The following is an 18,474-nucleotide window of genomic DNA, read 5'->3' as shown; positions in this document are numbered from 1 at the left end:
TAACTGCTCCTGTGATGCTACAGTGCTAATAACTGTTTACACTTTGTCTTTTTATAGTACCTAATTCATTAGCTTACTCTTCATTATGTGCCTGTGTGTGTCACTATTAAGTGACACTATGTTTAGGGCAAAAATAGCTAAGACTTCTCAGGAGCTTAGGAAAGGAAATATTTTAAATGCTGTGATTAAAGTGCAATGTTCTTACAGCTGTTAAGACTTCCTATGTGGTTTGTAGCGTTGTAGGTACTTTACGATGAGACTTTTTTCATCCCGTTATTCATAATCCATTAAGAGGTTTAAATTTTTGCCTCCGATATGTGACTATTACAGATCTGTTCATTTAGCATCGTGTTCTCTGTTACGTTGAGTTAATAGGAGGAAGAAAGGTCTGTAGAGCATGCCAAGCACATTATCTCAAGCAAGCCATCTAGCTTTGGGAAAGGGAAGGGGGGCTGGGACATGAGGGTGATCTCTGCCAAGATCGTGGTGGGTGCTTCCTGTATTTTATGTCCTTTACTTCTGGGATGTGCAATGCTGAACCCTCCACCCCATTCCCATGGTAATGCTTGCTTGTCAATCCTGGTGACTACTTGCATCATACAAACATAGCCTATTCAAAAATCATTGGAGAGTCAATATTCATTCAGTGGATATTTCAAGAACCCTTAACTGTATGCCAGGATGTACCAGGCACATTCTAGGCATCAGTGATGCATCAGTGACCAAAGCAGACAACAATTTCTACTCTCATGGAGATGGTATTCTAGAGGGGAGAGACAATAACAAACATAAGTAAATTGTTATGTTACTTAATGTTTGATGTCAGCGATGGATGCATTTTCTAATTTACTGTAGAATCAAGATGTTTTATGTGCTCATGGAGAAAATACTATCTTCCTAGTGTTTTTGTTTTTGTTTTTGTTTTAAGGTGTATTTAAAAACTACTGTCTAGAGATTGTACGAATAGGTTTGGGGCATATAATTTTGGGGGGGGGTATAATTCCTAAAGTTTCCTTTAATACCTCAAAGCAACTCCACTATAAGCATTTTAGTAGAAACAGGTAAAGAAATTGAATTTTTTTTTTCCAGACTAGCTATCAACATTATTCTATGTCTTAACTGTAAATACTGAAGGGTTGGCTGTTTCCTATGTATTTCATCCATCTTCCTAGGTCACTTTTCAGGCATTTTCAGCATTAGTGTATCTCAGCATTTGGTCTGCAGCCACCTGCATTAGGATTACCTGGGCTGCTCAGTGTAAATTTAGACTCTGGAGACCGACATCAGCCCTACCCAATGACAGTCTTTGAGACTGGGTCATGAGAATCTGTATTTTTAAAGTCGACTTCAGGTAATTCTGCTGCACGTTTGAATCAGAGAACCATGGAGTAAAGTATTAATCTGATGACTAGTTATTTATAGATTTATAATATTGGGCTTTGGTGGGATAGGATTATTCAGTGATCAAGTATAAAAAAATCTCTTAGGAGTATTTGAGGATAGCTTATTTCTCAGGCCTATAAGTGCAGAGATTATAAGCACATGGCACCACTCTCAGTCCAGTGCATCTCTGTACAGAATTCTTGAACTAGAGAAATTTGAACTATCATGAAATATCCTGCCCTATGTGTTTGGAATTGTATCAAAATTTTCTTGATGCATGGTTTTAACTGATAATGCTGTAATCAACATTAAAAAAAAACCTCTATAAAGGTAGTGGTTTTTCTGTACATAATCCCTTGCAAAATCAAGTACCAGAATTGTTTCACATTTGTAAAATATCTTATGATGCTACCTCTAATGGTGTACTGATTTCTGTTTTGAAGCCACTGAAATTGTGTTTTTTCCTCAACGTAAGTGTGATACTTACTTTATGTTAAAGGTTATAATGTGCTTCTTGTTGATGTGTAAACTTGGAATGACATTTGGCCAGTAACATTCTAATGTCATGTTCATAGATTATATTAGCAAATTAGTTTTATCTTTCTTTCTAAATTATAAGAACTTTTTGGTTAGTGATTGCATTTAAGAGTTGCTAAGTCTTGGCACTAAGGATATTTTGGGCCAAGTAATTCTTTGAGGGGAAGGGTTGCTGTGCATTGTAAGCTATTTAGCAAGATCCCTGATCTCCACCCACTAGATACCAGCAACACCCTTCTCCTTGTCCCATTGTCCCCCTAAGTTACTGCAACCAAAAGTGTCTCTAGACATTGCCCAGTGTCTCCTGGAGGGCAGATTTCCCCCAATGGAGAACTGCTGTATTTTATATCCTCTTCATATTAGATACATAGTAACACTCAGTAAATACTAAGAAAAATAGTATTTTGAGCTAAAAAGAATTTCACATTAATTACAGCCCCTCCCTTCTTCCCCTGCTCATTGTGTAGATGAAGTAACAGCAGGTCGTTAGCAATGAAATGACTAAGTAATTTCAAACACCAAAGTTAGAGGCAGAATTAGTACCAGAGTCTGAGATCATCATGATTCACTTCCAAGCCTAGCTCTACTACCAAGTTGTTAATTCAAGGAGAAAACAGGAAATAGGGGGCTTCATGTTTAACCTCATTTTATGAGCATTTAAAAGTATAAAATTTCAGAGAAGTTCTTCATGTTACAAATGGATTCTTGACTTTTTGAAGGAATTAATCTCAGGTTTCTATGCAAACCATTGTTCTCTAATATGAAAAAATAAAGAACAGAAGTCAAACTCAGACTTAAGCTTCAGTCATAGTCCTGCTACCTAATCAGTGCTTGCATTCAAACAAGTTACCAAGTCTCAGGATCAATTTCTTTACCTGAAAAGTGATATTAGTATTCTTCTCCTGTTCACAGAATTATCTGGAGGTATAGTTGAAGGTCTACTAAAGTCAACTACAAGATATTTTTTATGTGGTAGTTATTATATATACACTGATGTGTCTGCAGTTAATCGCTTAACAGTGGGATCGGGATCAGAAATAGAAAGAATTGGACCTATCGTTTCAGGATCTCTGTGTGCCAAGCTCTCTCTTAGATTCTTTTCCACATGCTTTCTCATTTCAAAATCCCACCCATAAGCTGAAGAAGATGATTGCTGTCCTCAGAAGGATAAGAGCTGCCTGGATGATAAATGAGAAGGTGGAATCCTAACCTACATCATTTTAAGTCTATAACCCATGCTTTCCTTGCATGATACATATATAAATTGTTTTCCTAGGGAAGCCTGAGTTTAAGGTTTTAGGAGTCACTGCCAGTTGAAATTCTATCAAAAATGGAGTTTAATGCTCAGAGTCAAGGTATAATAGAGGGGGTGGCATTATATATCTCCATCTTACAGATATGCTGAGGCCAGGGAAATGTGATAGGCTGAAATGTGGAGCTGGGATTTTTTTCCTGAAACCTGTTTTGAGAACCACCATTGTATATTCTTACTGATTGCATATTTTCTTTATTTGTTTATTTAAAAAACTTTACAGTAAATTAAAGAATTGATAGATGGATATACCCACTCCGCCCACTCAGTCAATTGTATTATCTTAGTTTAGGGTAATTAAGGGCTGATGTGTTCTGGCCTCCTTAATTTGGGAAGCGGGGGATTAAGAACATCTTTTACTCACAGTATCCCTCCAAATATTCAGAGGCGGATATGTTTCTCCAAAACCTATGTTATTTTTGTTACCTTTGCTGTTTGTGTTGCTTCTAAGAAAAATCAGTGTTGATCACTGTCCAAAACCTTCCAGTCACCTTTCTCTATATGTTTAAGGGAGACGCTCTGTTGATAACAAAGGAAGGCTGAGAGATTTTGACTGTTATTTTACCACAAATTCACTTCGTCATCATTCTTGGGTGGAGGTGGTGGATGGTGCTGAGAAACCAGGGTAATGGTGACTAACGTGATGGATAAAGCAGAACTCACATACAGTGGTGTCCTTATCCCCAGCCACAGTTAAATGTCCTCGAAATAAATAAAATTAACAAAGGGAGAGATCATATGAATAAATACATTATATTTTATTTAAACTGGTATATGTGTAAATATATTGTATATTGTCTCTTAATTAAGATGGTTTCATTTCTTTGTTGTTCTGGTTGTCTTGAATCTGTAAAGTAGGACGGTAGTAATTTGCAGTAGTGATTTATGTACCTCTTAAAGTCCTAATTCTCTATTTGTTTTTGTTTCTTCTTTCCCTCAAAAAAGATACCATTGTAGCAACTGTACCCCATTTTAATTAGTGTGAGGACTTCAGAATAATCTTTGAAAATAACTAGAATCATTCTGGGTTATTACAAAAGCAGAACTTCTAAAACAAGTAGATAAAGTTGCTTTTAGATTATGTATTGTCTGCAGAAATTAAGTAATTTTGCAAATACAATTTATTTTTTTTAAATTAAAATACAGTGCTGTTCTTTTAAGTCTCAGAAAACACTAAAGGAAAGGATGGGCTTTCTTTTTTTGTTTGTTTGTTTTTTATTTTTGCAAGGAACCAGTGAGACATAGAAAAAAATATTTGTCCTAGAAGATGAAATCAAATGACAAGTGAGACTTTATATATATATTTTTTTAACAAAAATATCTTTAACAAGTACATCTTTTAAAAGAATCTTTAAAAAAGTACCTCAGAGATAAAATTTTAACTATTCTTTTAGCAGTTATTCTTAATTTGTCATAGTGTTTTGTGTGGCCATAGGTTGGAGTATTAAGTAATTGTTTTGTATGAGAATGTCATGTTTTTTCTTTTTTGTATGTGAATTTATATTCTTTTTTAAGATTTGAAAACAACACAATTTTATGGGTTTGTATAAATACATATATATAAGTAAAAGGCTCATTTACTACCTAGTTTCTCATTTTTTAAAAAAAAATTTAGAATTATTTATTCTTTTTCTTATCAAGGCATTGCTTCAGAGTTTGGAGTTCGAGGTTATCCAACAATTAAGCTGTAAGTTGAGTGTTGTATGTTTATATGTGTATTTTTATTAGTTCACTCTGCTTACGTTTTATTACATTAATTTCTAGTAGCATCCTTGGAGGATTGAAGATTCGGGTTCAGTGATTCTTTCTAGGTGCAGTATGTGAGCAGAGGAGAGGGACTGCATCTTCCTGCTTTTCTTGGTATTTAAGTGAGTGTGTTGTTGACGGCTGATTCACTGAGTGTCCTCTGAGCGTTTGCTGCGGGACAGGCCTCCTGCAGGACGAGACGCACAGCTGTACAGTCTGAAAGGTGTTTCACCCTGAGGAGCTCAAGGGTATATTCTGCTGTATCATGTGACTCCTGTCTCCTAACAGATGTTACTTTTCTATAATGGAAATAGACTTACTTCATTAGAGGGGAAAGAAACAGAGAGAATCAAATTGATGGATTTCATTCTAATCTGTAAGTGTTGGTGAAGTCTAATGTAAAGTGTATATAAATTGGGAGAAATGGTGTACTAATTCTAAGGGATTTATTTCATAATCATAATTTTATTGAATTTTCTCTTGAGTTTCATCCTTATTTTGGTAATATGCGAGTTGATGAATATTTGGAAACTTATTTTTATAATTAGGTAAGTTATTTTTCAGTGTTTTAAAATCTCAGATTTCAAAATTTGACTCATTTAATTTTTTATTTCTTGAGTTTTGTGTTAACTTCCCTCCTTGCCCTGCTTTCAAAAAATGTTAAACCTCTTTTACTTGTGTTAAGTAAATTATCCTTTCTGTTCTTTTTTGTTTGATTATAAATGTTGTATTATGTTTTCACTTTTTTTTTTTTAATCTCAGCTGGACACATCATTGACAGGCTTTTGGAAAATTGTCTTAATTTTATAGAATAGGTGTTTCACGCCCTGTTTATCTCTATAATCTTGGAGCATCTTTCAAGTTCCTGTGATGCTGTGTTGCTTAAAATTTGTTTACCTCTACCAAAATACTATTAATTCCCTGTCATTTTTTAAACTAGAGGAAATAGTGAGAATTATGTTGCTTTTACAGGCTCTTGATCATGAATGTGTAGATTATGCACCTTTCAGAAACATAGACACAGTGCAACTATTAGATATAAAATGAACTATTTTCATGTAATTTCAATAAAATATAGCGTTTTTCTTTATATTTTGAATTGTTGGTCCCCTATAGCCAGTTGTCTACTGTATTTCACATGATTATGGTACTTCTGAAATAACTCTGCATTTACTATTTTATATACTGTAATTTTACATAACAGTAATGATGAGTGTTAACTATTAAAACAGTTGAAATAATCTAAACTTCTGTCCTTTTTTTTTTTTTCTTTTTAAGATTAAAGGGAGACTTGGCATATAATTATAGAGGACCACGAACTAAAGATGATATTATTGAGTTTGCTCACAGAGTGTCTGGGTAAGTTTTTATTAGGAAAGGCTTTCACTATATGATTACTAATGTTTTACAGCAGCAATGTGCACAGTAGCCAAAATATGGAAAGAGCCTAGATGTCCATCAACAGATGAATGGGTAAAAAGACATGGTATATATATATATATATATATATATATATATATATATATGCAATTGCATGTTAGCCAGCCATTAAAAAGAATGAAATCTTGCCATTTGGAACCACATGGGTGGAACTGGATATTTTATATTAAGTGATATAAGTCAGTCAGAGAAAGACACATCATTTTCACTCATATCTGGAATTTAAGAAATAAAACAGATGAACAAAGGAGAAGAGAAGAAAAAAGATAAAAACAGAGAGGGAGACAAACCATAAGAGACTCTTAACTGTAGGAAACAAACTGAGGGTTGCTGGAGGGGTGAGGGTGGGGGGTGGGGTAACTGGGGGATGGGCATTAGAGAGGACACCGGATGTGATGAGCCCTGGGTGTTACATGCAACTGAGAAATCACTAAATTCTACTCCTAAAACTAGTAATATACTATATAGTAACTAAATTTAATATATTATTATTCTTTTTTGAAGATACTAATACCTTAAAGTTAAATGCAATTTTGGGCCCCCTGGGTGGCACAGTCAGTGAAGCACCCGCCTCTTGATTTTGGCTCAGGTCATGATCTTTGAGGCATGAAACCAGGCCCTGTGTGGGCTCCATGCTGAGCTCCAGAGCCTGTTTAAGATTCTCTTTCCCTCCCTCTGCCCCTCCCCACCATGCATGTACTCTCTCTCTAAAAAAAGAAAGAAAACTAAAGCTAAATGCATTTTAGTAGACCATATTGAGCTCACATTTTTTTAAGGACTTAACCTAAATAACATCTTTCTATTCGTTTATGACAAAAGGTAGGCATATGTAGCATATGCGGAGAGATGTTTAAAGAAACTAGAGGAACTGTGATTTGTATTATATTTGTTAACCTTGTATTAAATTTACTGCATTTGTAGAAAAAAAATTTTCTTCAATAGATTTTTTTTTCTTTTTTTTTAAAGATTTTACTTACTTATTTGAGAGACTGAGAGCTCCAGCAGGGGGAGCAGAGGGAGAGAGAGAAGCAGACTCCCCGCTGATCAGGGAGCCTAACGTAGGGCTTAATCCCAGGACCTTGAGATCATGACCTGAACTAAAGACACATGCTTAGCCCAGTGAGCTACCTAGGTGCCCCCTGCCAGTGGATTTTTTTTTTAAAAGATTTTATTTATTTATTTGACAGAGAGAGACAGTGAGAGAGGAGACACAAGGAGAGAGTGAGAGGGAGAAGCAGACTCCCCACTGAGCAGGGAGCCCAATGTGGGGCTCAGTCCCAAGACCCCGAGCTCACAACCTGAGCTGAAGATGGGTGCTTAACCCACTGAGCCACCCAGGCGCCCCTGCCAGTGGATTTTTAATATTTTCAGAATTTGATTACTTCTGACAACCTTGTGAACGGTAGCTTTTATTTTACTGTAAATTTGCTTTTATACTGCTTCATTTACATCAGCTTATTTTTCTTGTTACTTAACTCCAGAGTTTTTAAAAGAAACCCCACAATATCATTGTTCTGATTAGACCTGGGCTTTAATCCCTGGCCTGTGATACTGGAAAATTTAGTAGACCAAATACTTTCCTTGATCTGTCACATGCTGCTTTATGCCAACTGTGAGGTATTACTACACATTGCTTAGAATGTGACAATTAGAACCCAGATTCTTATCGGAGTTACAGATCTCTGAGATTTTACTCCTAAGAAGACAGTTTCTTCCTTAAACATTTCCTGTTGGTTTGAATGTGGTGATTGTGCTTTTTCATCTATACCTGTCTTGCTGGGGTGTAAAAGTTGGTGCTTGTAATTATTTAATACAATTATGTGGCTCTTATTCAAGAGAACGTTTATCAAGCTAAGTTAACCTATGTTGACTTTGAAAGTATAAGCACTTGTGAGTTTGACAGGATACATTGATAACTTTAAATAGCTTTAAAGTAAAACTGAAATATCGCAGTGGGTTTGTTGAGTGGCATAGCACTGTATGGGCTGAATTATTTGAGAGAAAGGCATAATTAGGAATGACCTTTTTTCAAGTTTGCAGAGCTTATTAATAATAATTTTCACTGTATTTTCTCATTGACTGCATATTTCATTTTATCTGCTTTCTGAATAAATTGTGAGATAAGTTTATATTATATGAGGGGATATATGATACGAGGGGATTACATGAGGGTCTGATGTAACTAAAGGTGACTCTGTTGCAAATGAAATTTCATGACTCAGTCCTGGGGTTGCATCACTTAGCAGTTAATTACTGAAGTACAAGAATAGAGGCTAGAGTGGAGTGATGCAACGTACGTAAGGAACGGTGCATTTTGAAAATATGTTTGCCTTTGCAAACTGTATTCTTTCCAGATTTAGTGGAGAAAAATCTGACAGTATAAACCATGCCTCTTTTTTAGTTTTTTAGTAACATTTTGCAAGTGATACATTTTACAATAAACTTTGATGGAATTTATTTCTCAGTGTATTTGGCTTTGAAATATGCTTGCATAGTAAAAGTCTTTGTAGAATTTTGTTTTCTTTTTATAAGGTTCTGAGGTATTATTAGGACTACCACTTTCCCTTATATTTTTTCTGAAAAGAATAACATACTTATGAAACATTTAGATTTTAACCTCTATATTTTATTTCTTTTAAAATTTTTTTTTAAGATTTTTATGTATTTATTTGACAAAGAGAGATCACAAGTAGGCAGAGAGGCAGGCAGAGAGAGAACGGAGGAAGCAGGCTCCCTGCTGAGCAGAGAGCCCGATGCAGGTCTTGATCCCAGGACCCTGAAATCATGACCTGAGCCGAAGGCAGAGGCTTAACCCACTGAGCCACCCAGGCGCCCTAACCTCTATATTTTAAAACTGGCATTTAAATAGACATAAATCTTCTTAACATCGCATTATAATTTTCTGGGATAGGATTTCATAGTGTGTTAGTGTGAATGATCATAGGAGAGGGAAAAAAAAATAATTCTCATGCAGATCCTTTTATTTGTGGCTGAGGACTCTAAATGGCTTATAGTTTTGTTCTTGCCTATCACAATATTGGCCAAGTTGGTACTCTCTAAAGGGATGTATTTTAAACTTATTTTTTAAATTGATAGATTAAGTTGTGGGTACTTTGTTTTCATTGTGTGAGTACAGTTTTGGTCATGGGCTAAAGTTTTATTAGATTTTTGTGGATTGCGTGATTACTTAAAATTCAGTTAATACAACATTAAAACTTTGTAACTTTAAAATTATGTATTATCTTTACTTCAAATGCAAGTTTATTTTCTGTTTGTTTTGTTTTCAAACAGGGCTCTAATTCGGCCACTTCCAAGTCAGCAAATGTTTGAACATGTGCAAAAGAGACATCGTGTATTTTTTGTTTACATAGGCGGAGAGTCACCTTTGAAGGTTATGAAATGATTTTATTTTTTAAATTCACAAACACAAATGTATTATAATTTACTTTTCAGTATAGCCAAAACTTTGACCCAAACACTTAAAATTATTTTACTTTTATTGGAAATATTTTAGTTCAAATCTAAGAGTTTTTCTAATGAAAACGCTTGCTTATATGCTCCCTGTTGTGTTTGCATTCGTGAAACAGAAATGAGTAAAAAGATGTTGCTTGCCCTGGTTATTCAGGTTTTGTGTTACTTTTTAGCATTTTTGGCTCCTTGAGATTGCAGAGCGCAGTTTGAATGTCAACTTTGAAAATTGTTTATGTCGGTGGATATATGCACCGACCTCTCCTGTAACTGTTGAATTAAAATATATGAATTAAGCTTCTTACTTTATTTAGGGGAGTATTAAAGCATTGAGTTATGGTGGTCTTTTACTTTAGAAACAGTTCGTTTCATTTGCTGCTTATATTCCATCATCTTTCCACATAAAAACACTGAAGGCATCAAATTGGGATGACAGGGCTGAGGAAGGTACTGCCTGCTCTGAGTGTTTAATGAAGAATGGATTCTGATCTTAGTATTTAAAAGTCACCTCTTTTCTATTTGTATCTTCACAGGAGAAATACATAGATGCTGCTTCAGAATTAATTGTATATACATACTTCTTTTCTGCCTCAGAAGAAGTGGTTCCTGAGGTAATGTTTAAAAATGAATTGCAATGACTCAGTTTCATTTTTTAAGTTATTACTTGATTTTATTTATCGGGTTTATTTACTCATATGTGTAGAACAATAAACATGTTAACTCTTTACTACTGGTACTAGATTGTTAATAAGCAAATACCACAGATTCATAGCATTTAGGGACTGTGTTTATTACGTTGATGCTTTTTTTCTCTTCAGAGTAATAGCAGTAGTAAGAAATGAGAGCCCAGATTGTTGAATTGGTTTAGAAGTAATGGAGTGATGAATGTATTTATGTATATTAATGCACAGCTGCTGCTTATGTAATCATGTGCCATGCCCTGTGTTAAGTCCTGGATCGTTGGTGAGAAGCAAGAGCATCAGGGTCGTGGGAGGAAGAGCCTACGTTCTCGTGGGTAAAGAGAGTGTACTAAGTTGGGTGTTGCAGGCGACATCTTTTGGGTCCTCAGCCTGAGATAGTCAGTCATCTTCAGCAAACAAATATGTAAACAGGACGTAGCTGCTATGAATAAAGTAAAAGAGCATGTGGAAGTAGGGACATGAGAGTGGGGTGGCTGCTTTGGATTGGTTGACCCGGAAATGTCTGTCTGAGAAGAAAATATTTGAACTTGGCCATATATGCTGTGAAGGAGCCACGCAAAGATCTCTTTCCAGAATAAACTAGAAACAGGGAGCAGATACTACAAATGCCCAAGATGAGAACACGGCTGGCATACGGGAGAACTCGGTCGTAGGCCCGTGTGCTGTATACACTGAGGAAGGAGATAGATGGGGGATAGGCAGAGAGCCGTGGAGGCCTCGCAGGTCGCGGCCGTGCATGTGCTGGGTGGAAGCTGGTGAACGACTTTGTCTCGTGCTCATTTTAAGGACATTTCTCTGCTGAGAACAGAATGAATGAATTGGATAGGGGTGAGAATAGACCCAGAGATCAGTTGAACTCTTGAAGTAATCTGGGGAGTTTAAGCTCGGGGGTTTGTAGAAGGATGGGAGAGAAGTAAAAGCATTGTTGTTTTCTAGAGGCAGGATTGCTTGTGCTCGCTGACCTGGAGCAGAAGGGCAGAAGCAAGGTTGGCTCTGAGGTCTTCAGTTCAGCAGCGGGGTCGGTGGTAGTGTCATCTACGACCTTGGATGATTGCAAAAGAAATGAGTTTGGGAAGGGGGAGCCAATCAAGAGTTTTGAATTGTTCATTTCAACTTGGTTCAACATATTAGTGAGACATCCAAGCGGAAGCATCAGATTCACAGGTGGATCCAGGTGCCTGGCAGTCAGGCTGTATAAACAGTTTCTTAGGCACGGATGCAAACTTTTAAGGAAATAAACGGGCCCAGGACTTAAAGACTGCAAAGGATGACACGAGAAGGAAATAGCTGGGCAGTAGGAAAACAATGTGAGGGAAAAGCCAAGATAAACAAATGTTTTAAAAAGAGGGTTTGTGGTGCAAGATACATGCAAAGTGGTTGAGAGGAGTTGAGGAAAGTAACTGTGACACTTGTCCACGTGGAGGTTACAGTGGTTTTACAGGAGGGACAGGTACCTCCTTCGTGTGATCTGGGACAATGCAGATAAGAAACTGTAGGTTACAGGTATGGACTCTTCTCTTCAGAAAAGTCTTCCTGAGAAGGGGACTTGAGAAATTAAAGTTTTCCCTGAGAAGGGGGCCTGAGAAATGAGGCAGTGGCTATGAGCAAACATGAAATAAAGCAAGGGAAGCTTTTTCTTTTTAACCAGTGTAAGTTAGAGAAAATCAAAACAGTCTTTTTTTTCCCTCCACAAAGGTATGTCATATTACACATTTGATTAATTTTTGTTTAATATTTTTTAATATTTAAATATTTCTAAGACTATATGTGTCTAGTGCTTCTTGCAATATGTTGTATATAAATGTTTATCTTATAAATGTGTAATATATTCTGAAATGATTTTCACTTCTTTGGGAGAGCCCGAGACAAATCTGATCGGCTTAAACTCATTTTTAGGTTTACTTAGTTTTGTCCCAGAAGTTATTTCTTAGTATTTTATGTGGATGCATTTACTTTCGATGGGGAGGAGATGACAGGAAGGAAGAAGAGCTGTACGTGCCATTAGATTCTCAATCGATGCCTTTAAAGCTTAAGAATCTGTATTCTGGAATGTCTTAAAATACTTAATGTGGTGTAAAGGCCCAGAATGGATGGAATCGAGTTCTCGGCCCAGGCTTAGGAATGTTTAATCCATTCATCTCCAAAGCCCAGTGGGCCACATTTTAGTATTAGACATGAGAATGTACACTGTACCCTCGTCTTGAAGTGTTCAAGCAATTTACTTGGAGTGCATCAGAGGCCATGCTGTGTTCTAGGCCCTGACCCCACATGGCACCCCCCAGTCCTGGTATAGTGACAGACGTTTTAGATCAAAATTCCAGCACCTGGAACTTCTGCGTGGGTAGGCACACACAGTATGTGCAGTGAGGGCATCTTGTGGTTATTATTATTGACCTCTCAACTAGTTCCCTTAAACATTCCTTAATTATGCCTGCAAATACCAGTATTTCTCATCTCTCTCTCTCTTTCGTTTTTCCCCTGTGTATATGGTTGCAGAAGTCTGCTTAGGGGAATCCGTATTCTCTCAGAGTGGTATGAAGAATTTCACCACCACAGAGAATTCTCAAATAAGGACAAGGCCCATGATTTTATATTTCCCCCATATTTTGAATTTTAGTGTTTGATCATGCAAAGCTTCCTTCGCTTTACATCTAGTATTGACGAAGTCCCTGGTAAGCATGATAAAGGGATGTAAGGATGACTCAGGGCAGGTTCTGACCGCAGGGTGCTTACAGGCCAGTGGAGAAAAACGGCCTGTGGACCGAGGACTGGCGCCCGCGGTCACGAGTTGAAGGGAATGCGAGGAGGGAGGAGGGGGATCCCGAGTATGTGCAAGTCCGTGCTGCAAGCTCCCATCTGCGGAGTGAGCTCAAGTGCGGGTATCCGTGAAAGGGGGGGGTGCCGGATGCTATAATACACGCGCAGAGGCCCTTTGCGGATGCGTTCCCGGGAGCAGACGAGCACGGGTGTCCCTGATGACAGAGACTTACCGAAGACCTTCACCACTGCCCTCCAGATAGCTCTCTGCATGGTGCTGCACCGTGTTCCAGTAACTGTGTAAGAAATCATTCTGTAGTACCTGAGGTATTCCGTCTCCCTTCTTTGTATTTCTAGGACAGCATCTCTTTTTTTATTTTATCGCTAAAATTATTGTTATTAATTACCTAATGATTATTTGTTACTGCTTTTCAGTATTATCACACCATGCCCTATTTCTGCGTGGCTCACCCAGGGGGATACTGATTACTATAGTGTCAGTATTTTGAAATAATGACAGCACAGGTATAAGAGGCAGGTACCCTCTGAAAGAATTTCTTCTTATTAGTTAGCCGATTTACATTTTACATTTAGTTAGCCAATTTACAGTTGACATTTAATTGGCCAATTTACATTTTAAACCAGCTCTCACATGTGTTAGTGCATCTAGTTTTGCTAGTAACTGTGCAGTGAGGTGGAGACTCGGTGTCCTTGACTTACAGAGGAGGAAGCCAGCTCCCCAGGACGGCAGAGGACTCCCACGTCACACAGCCTGGGAATGGTGGGGAAGGACTCAGACCTGCCAGTGCTGCATGTTGCCTTAGCCACGGCTCCTTAGCTTCCTCAGAGCGGGTCTTGTCCTGTACTTCCTGGGATGTCTTTGCTCTCTTATCAGCTCTAAGAACAATCCGGTTTTCTCCGTAGCAAATCTCAGTAGCAAACAGGGCACTGAGCCAGGTGTTGCACAGAGTTAAAACTGCCCTTGGGTGACGTTGGGATTGACTGTGGGAGTCTTTTTAATTGTTTGTAACAGTTTTGTTGTAGGTTTTTTCTGGTATCTTTCAATCTTTTTGAAATCATAGCTACCAATTAAAAAAATTTTTAATGGTAAAAGTTATTTACACATCTGATTTTTTGCAGTATGTGGCATTGAAGGAGAGGCCCGCTGTGCTTGTTTTCAAAGATGAAACTTACTTTGTTTACGATGGTAAGTTCCAATGTTTTAACTCATACAAAACTTGTTGAAATTAAAATGCTGCCCCTATTAAAGGACTTAGGTGTTGATGAAAGATTTGGTAGATGCAACTACTTCTTACATTTCCTATTAGTTGAATGACGGACTGATTTTTCTTACCCTTCCGCTTTGGTTTTTCTGTGTAGTGTGCTTTCTGGGTTCTGCCTTCAGTGATTTATTTTTTTCTTTTTTTTGTCAGGTCATTGGTCTTTTGAGACATGAACTCTATGCATGCATTTCCATTTCTGTACATTATTTTAAAACATTCAAAATTATTCATATTAAAAAAAAAAAAGATCTAACATTTCAGACTCACAAAAACGTGAAGAAATAAAACCCCTTCAGTAGTGGTGAGGACCCTGGAGGACGTGTTCTTTCCTGCTTTCATCTGTCCCTCCATGACAGTAGTAACCAACCGTTCACCTGTTATTCAGCATTTCTTCACTGAAGTAAACACTTGCTGTATTTTTAAAATACTTTTGTTAAACAAACCTACCTTGTAATAAAGAGACTGCTAGAATAGTAAAATCCTATGTATATACCCATCACCCACGTTAGACAATTACCAAGATCTTAACATACTTGCTACAACAATGTTTTTCTTCGCTGAAGTATTTTTTATTTTTTTAAGATTTTATTTATTTATCTGACAGAGAGAGACACAGCAAGAGAGGGAACACAAGCAGGGGGAGTGGGAGTGGGAGAAGCAGGTTTCTTGCTGAGCAGGGAGCCTGATGTGGGACTCGACCCCGGGACTCCAGGATCATGACCTGAGCTGAAGGCAGTTGCTTGACCAGCTGTGCCACCCAGGTGCCCCAGCTTTCAGATTTCTTGTTCTAGTTCTAGTATGAATTTGTTAACACTCCAGAGAGCCACTTTGTTTATCTTTGGAACAAGCGTAGCGTGATCATATCTGTGTGGATGTAAATCTGCTCTGTAATCATAGCTAAGAAACCGCCCCTCCTCTTCTCTCCTTGTTTCAAATGTGGCCTCCCGGGAGTGGCCAGGAGGAATAAGAAAAGTACCTTTAGCTATGGGAGCGGCTGTCGTTTTCTGTCATGCAGGCGTTAGTATGTAGAGCCTGCCTGAAGCCTCAGATAACACAGAGACTTTACCTTGAATGCTTATTCTAATATTTAATTGTCCGTAAGTTTTGATGCTTTGGGTTAGGGCTCAGGAGGATGGTTTATCTTCTGATGAGTTTCACGTATATCACTTTTGAACAATCTTAAAACATTGGCTTTTGACCTGAAGTGGAGATTGTGTCCCCAGGACTCGACTCCTAGTTTTGTTTATTTTTCTAATTTTTAAGTCCAAACCCATAAATACTTTCAGATTTATGTGACGGTGCTTATTTTATAGGTTTGATAACTTGAAAATGTTTTGTTTAGCAATGCAAGTGACAGAAAAAGCATATCTTTCACGAAATCATTAAAGTCCAATCTTCAGCCAAACATATTGGTAGGATTTTATATCAGCTTCTTTTCATGCAGTTATAATAATTGTTCACAGTTACCTAAGGATTATATTTCTAATCGGGACATAGTTTTTCTCTTGATATTACAGATGTTTTCTGTCTGCTTAGCAGGGGAATTATTTGATGTTGGAAAAAGGCTAAAGTATGGCTTCATATTTGTGTTGTGTTTTACATATGAGAAAGAGTTGTGAACTGAGGTAGAAATGTCAGAAAATAGAAAACAGCAAAGAAATTGTAATAAAAAGTTCCTCATATTGCCATCGTTCAAGGATAACTATCAACCCAGGATAACCACTTAGTTAGGAGGGTATGCCTTCATTTAATCATGCTGTCAGTCTGCCTTTCAAGCAAAATTACAGTCATATTGTAATAATGTTTTACAACCTGCTTTACCACTTACTAATTTTTCAAAAACTATAAATGGTCTTCCTCAATCTGTCCCATAATTATTTAAATTATTTCCTGTTTAGGGTATTTCACTTATTTCCTTATTTTTTGCTTTTTTTTTTTTTTTTTAAATGATGCTGTGGTGAAGAATTTCTTTGTCCATTAATGCTTTTGTATGTCCCATTGTTTGCTTAGAATAGATTCCTAAAAATGAAATTTATGAAGTTAAGATTTATGATTCCATGTCAAGGCATTTTATACATATTGCCAGATTAGAACATCATAAACATTTAAAACTCTTATTTACATATAACTTATTAGGTTTTTTTTTGTTTTTAAGAGTACGAGGACGGTGATCTGTCATCTTGGATCAACAGGGAGAGGTTTCAGAACTACCTTACTATGGATGGCTTCCTCTTGTATGAACTTGGAGATACTGGTAACAAGTGTATATACAACTCTCCATCACTCTGCAGAATTTTCTTTCATTGATTTCTTAAATCTGATTCTGTAGGAAATGAATTTTAAACTCTCTTTCATAATTTCCTTCCTTTTTAAGACTTGAATGCCAGTTCTTCTTCATGAGAACATAGATTAATACTAACAAAGAAGCAGCATTTGTATGGGGAACAAAGATGAGTTAGTTAGGAAATGTTTACTAGTTAGAACTGATAGCAACAGGAAAAGCAGAGCCTGGGTGATAAGGAGATGAGAAGAAATAACGAGGAAGCTGTATTGGGAGCTGATTTTGTAGTAGGAGTTGGAATACACCTCATCACAACCTTTGAAACCCACTTTTACTTGTGAGGAAATGGTGGACGCCACGTTGGCGTGGTTCTTAAAGTCACAACATTGAAAATGACAAGCAAAGTAAATATATTTATAGCTGCAAAGATGAAAGCTGTAAGGAGCTTTGAATGGAGGGTCTCAAGTAGATGCAAACTGCCACGGTTCTAAGAAGTTACCATGGGAAGTTTTAGGAGGAAGTGTTTTGTAAATTTAAAATGAATTAGAGGGCGCCTGGGTGGCTCAGTGGGTTAAGCCGCTGCCTTCGGCTCAGGTCATGATCTCAGGGTCCTGGGATCGAGTCCCGCATCGGGCTCTCTGCTCGGCAGGGAGCCTGCTTCCTCCTCTCTCTCTCTCTGCCTGCCTCTCTGCCTGCTTGTGATCTCTGTCTGTCAAATAAATAAATAAAATCTTTAACAAAAAAAAAAAAATAATAAAAAAAAAAATAAAATGAATTAGAGAAATCATGAATATTATTGCCACAATTGTTTTCATTCACAACTTTGTGATAAGGGGGATTGAAATACAGTTTTAGATTTAATAAAATGGGAAAATTGTACTCACGGCTCAGCTTTTTATATGAGAAGTAGTGTGCGTAGCTTTTCCTCTTCATGATTTCCTGCTTTTGAGTCTGATTAAAAATGCAAATTAGAAATGGTCTAATAGGTTCTCGTGGTGTTTTCAAACTCTTCGGTTATTTGCTCTGGCTCCTGAGCCTGCTTATTCATGTTCTGTGTCTGGTGACGCTTCCTTGTCTGTTGATCCTTGCAGAGGGAGGCGTGTGTTAGCTCAGCACTAGACGTTGCTGTGGACGGTGTCAGAGATTGTGGGTTTACCTTTGGATTCTTTCAGACTCACGGGAGGGGAAAGGGGGTACAGTAGGAGTACAGTAGTTTTGCTCTCAGTTCAGTCATCATAGGAGACAGCATGACCTTGAGGTAATTAAAACAGGCAGCTCGGGCTCTATGCAGATAGTGTCTTCTCCCAGACGAGTTTGGAAAGAAGTTGGCTGTGGAATGTTCCTTTTTTGTATCCAACCTCATTGCTCTTGTTTGGTGGTGCTGCCGCGGCTCTGCTCCTGCCCACTGTCCCACCTGGCCCCTCGCCCCACCAGCACAGACGTCCAGGCGCTCGGTGGCTTCGGACAGGCTTGTTTTTCTTGGAAGTCCTGGCGGCCGCGGTCCCCATCTCCTCTCGGTCTGCTCGTTCCTCGCTCTCCCTTCTCCAGCCACCCCGACGTCTCTTA

The 18,474-nt window shown here is 37.7% G+C and overlaps 1 protein-coding gene across 1 annotated transcript in view; it reads left to right on the top strand.

Moving 5' to 3' along the window:
* Positions 1–18,474, top strand: part of TMX3 (thioredoxin related transmembrane protein 3) — a 42,683-nt gene that overhangs the window by 12,129 nt on the left and 12,080 nt on the right. Inside the window, exons 5-10 of the mRNA XM_059409801.1 lie at positions 4,874–4,919; positions 6,257–6,337; positions 9,710–9,809; positions 10,420–10,497; positions 14,485–14,551; positions 16,783–16,881. Of these exons, the coding sequence (XP_059265784.1) occupies positions 4,874–4,919; positions 6,257–6,337; positions 9,710–9,809; positions 10,420–10,497; positions 14,485–14,551; positions 16,783–16,881 (471 nt within the window). The remainder of the gene's footprint in view (positions 1–4,873; positions 4,920–6,256; positions 6,338–9,709; positions 9,810–10,419; positions 10,498–14,484; positions 14,552–16,782; positions 16,882–18,474) is intronic.

This window comes from Mustela nigripes, chromosome 8, assembly GCF_022355385.1.
Source record: "Mustela nigripes isolate SB6536 chromosome 8, MUSNIG.SB6536, whole genome shotgun sequence".
Lineage (NCBI taxonomy): Eukaryota > Metazoa > Chordata > Mammalia > Carnivora > Mustelidae > Mustela > Mustela nigripes.
Note: the sequence above shows the minus strand (reverse complement) of the source record. Positions and strands in the feature narration are given on the sequence as shown.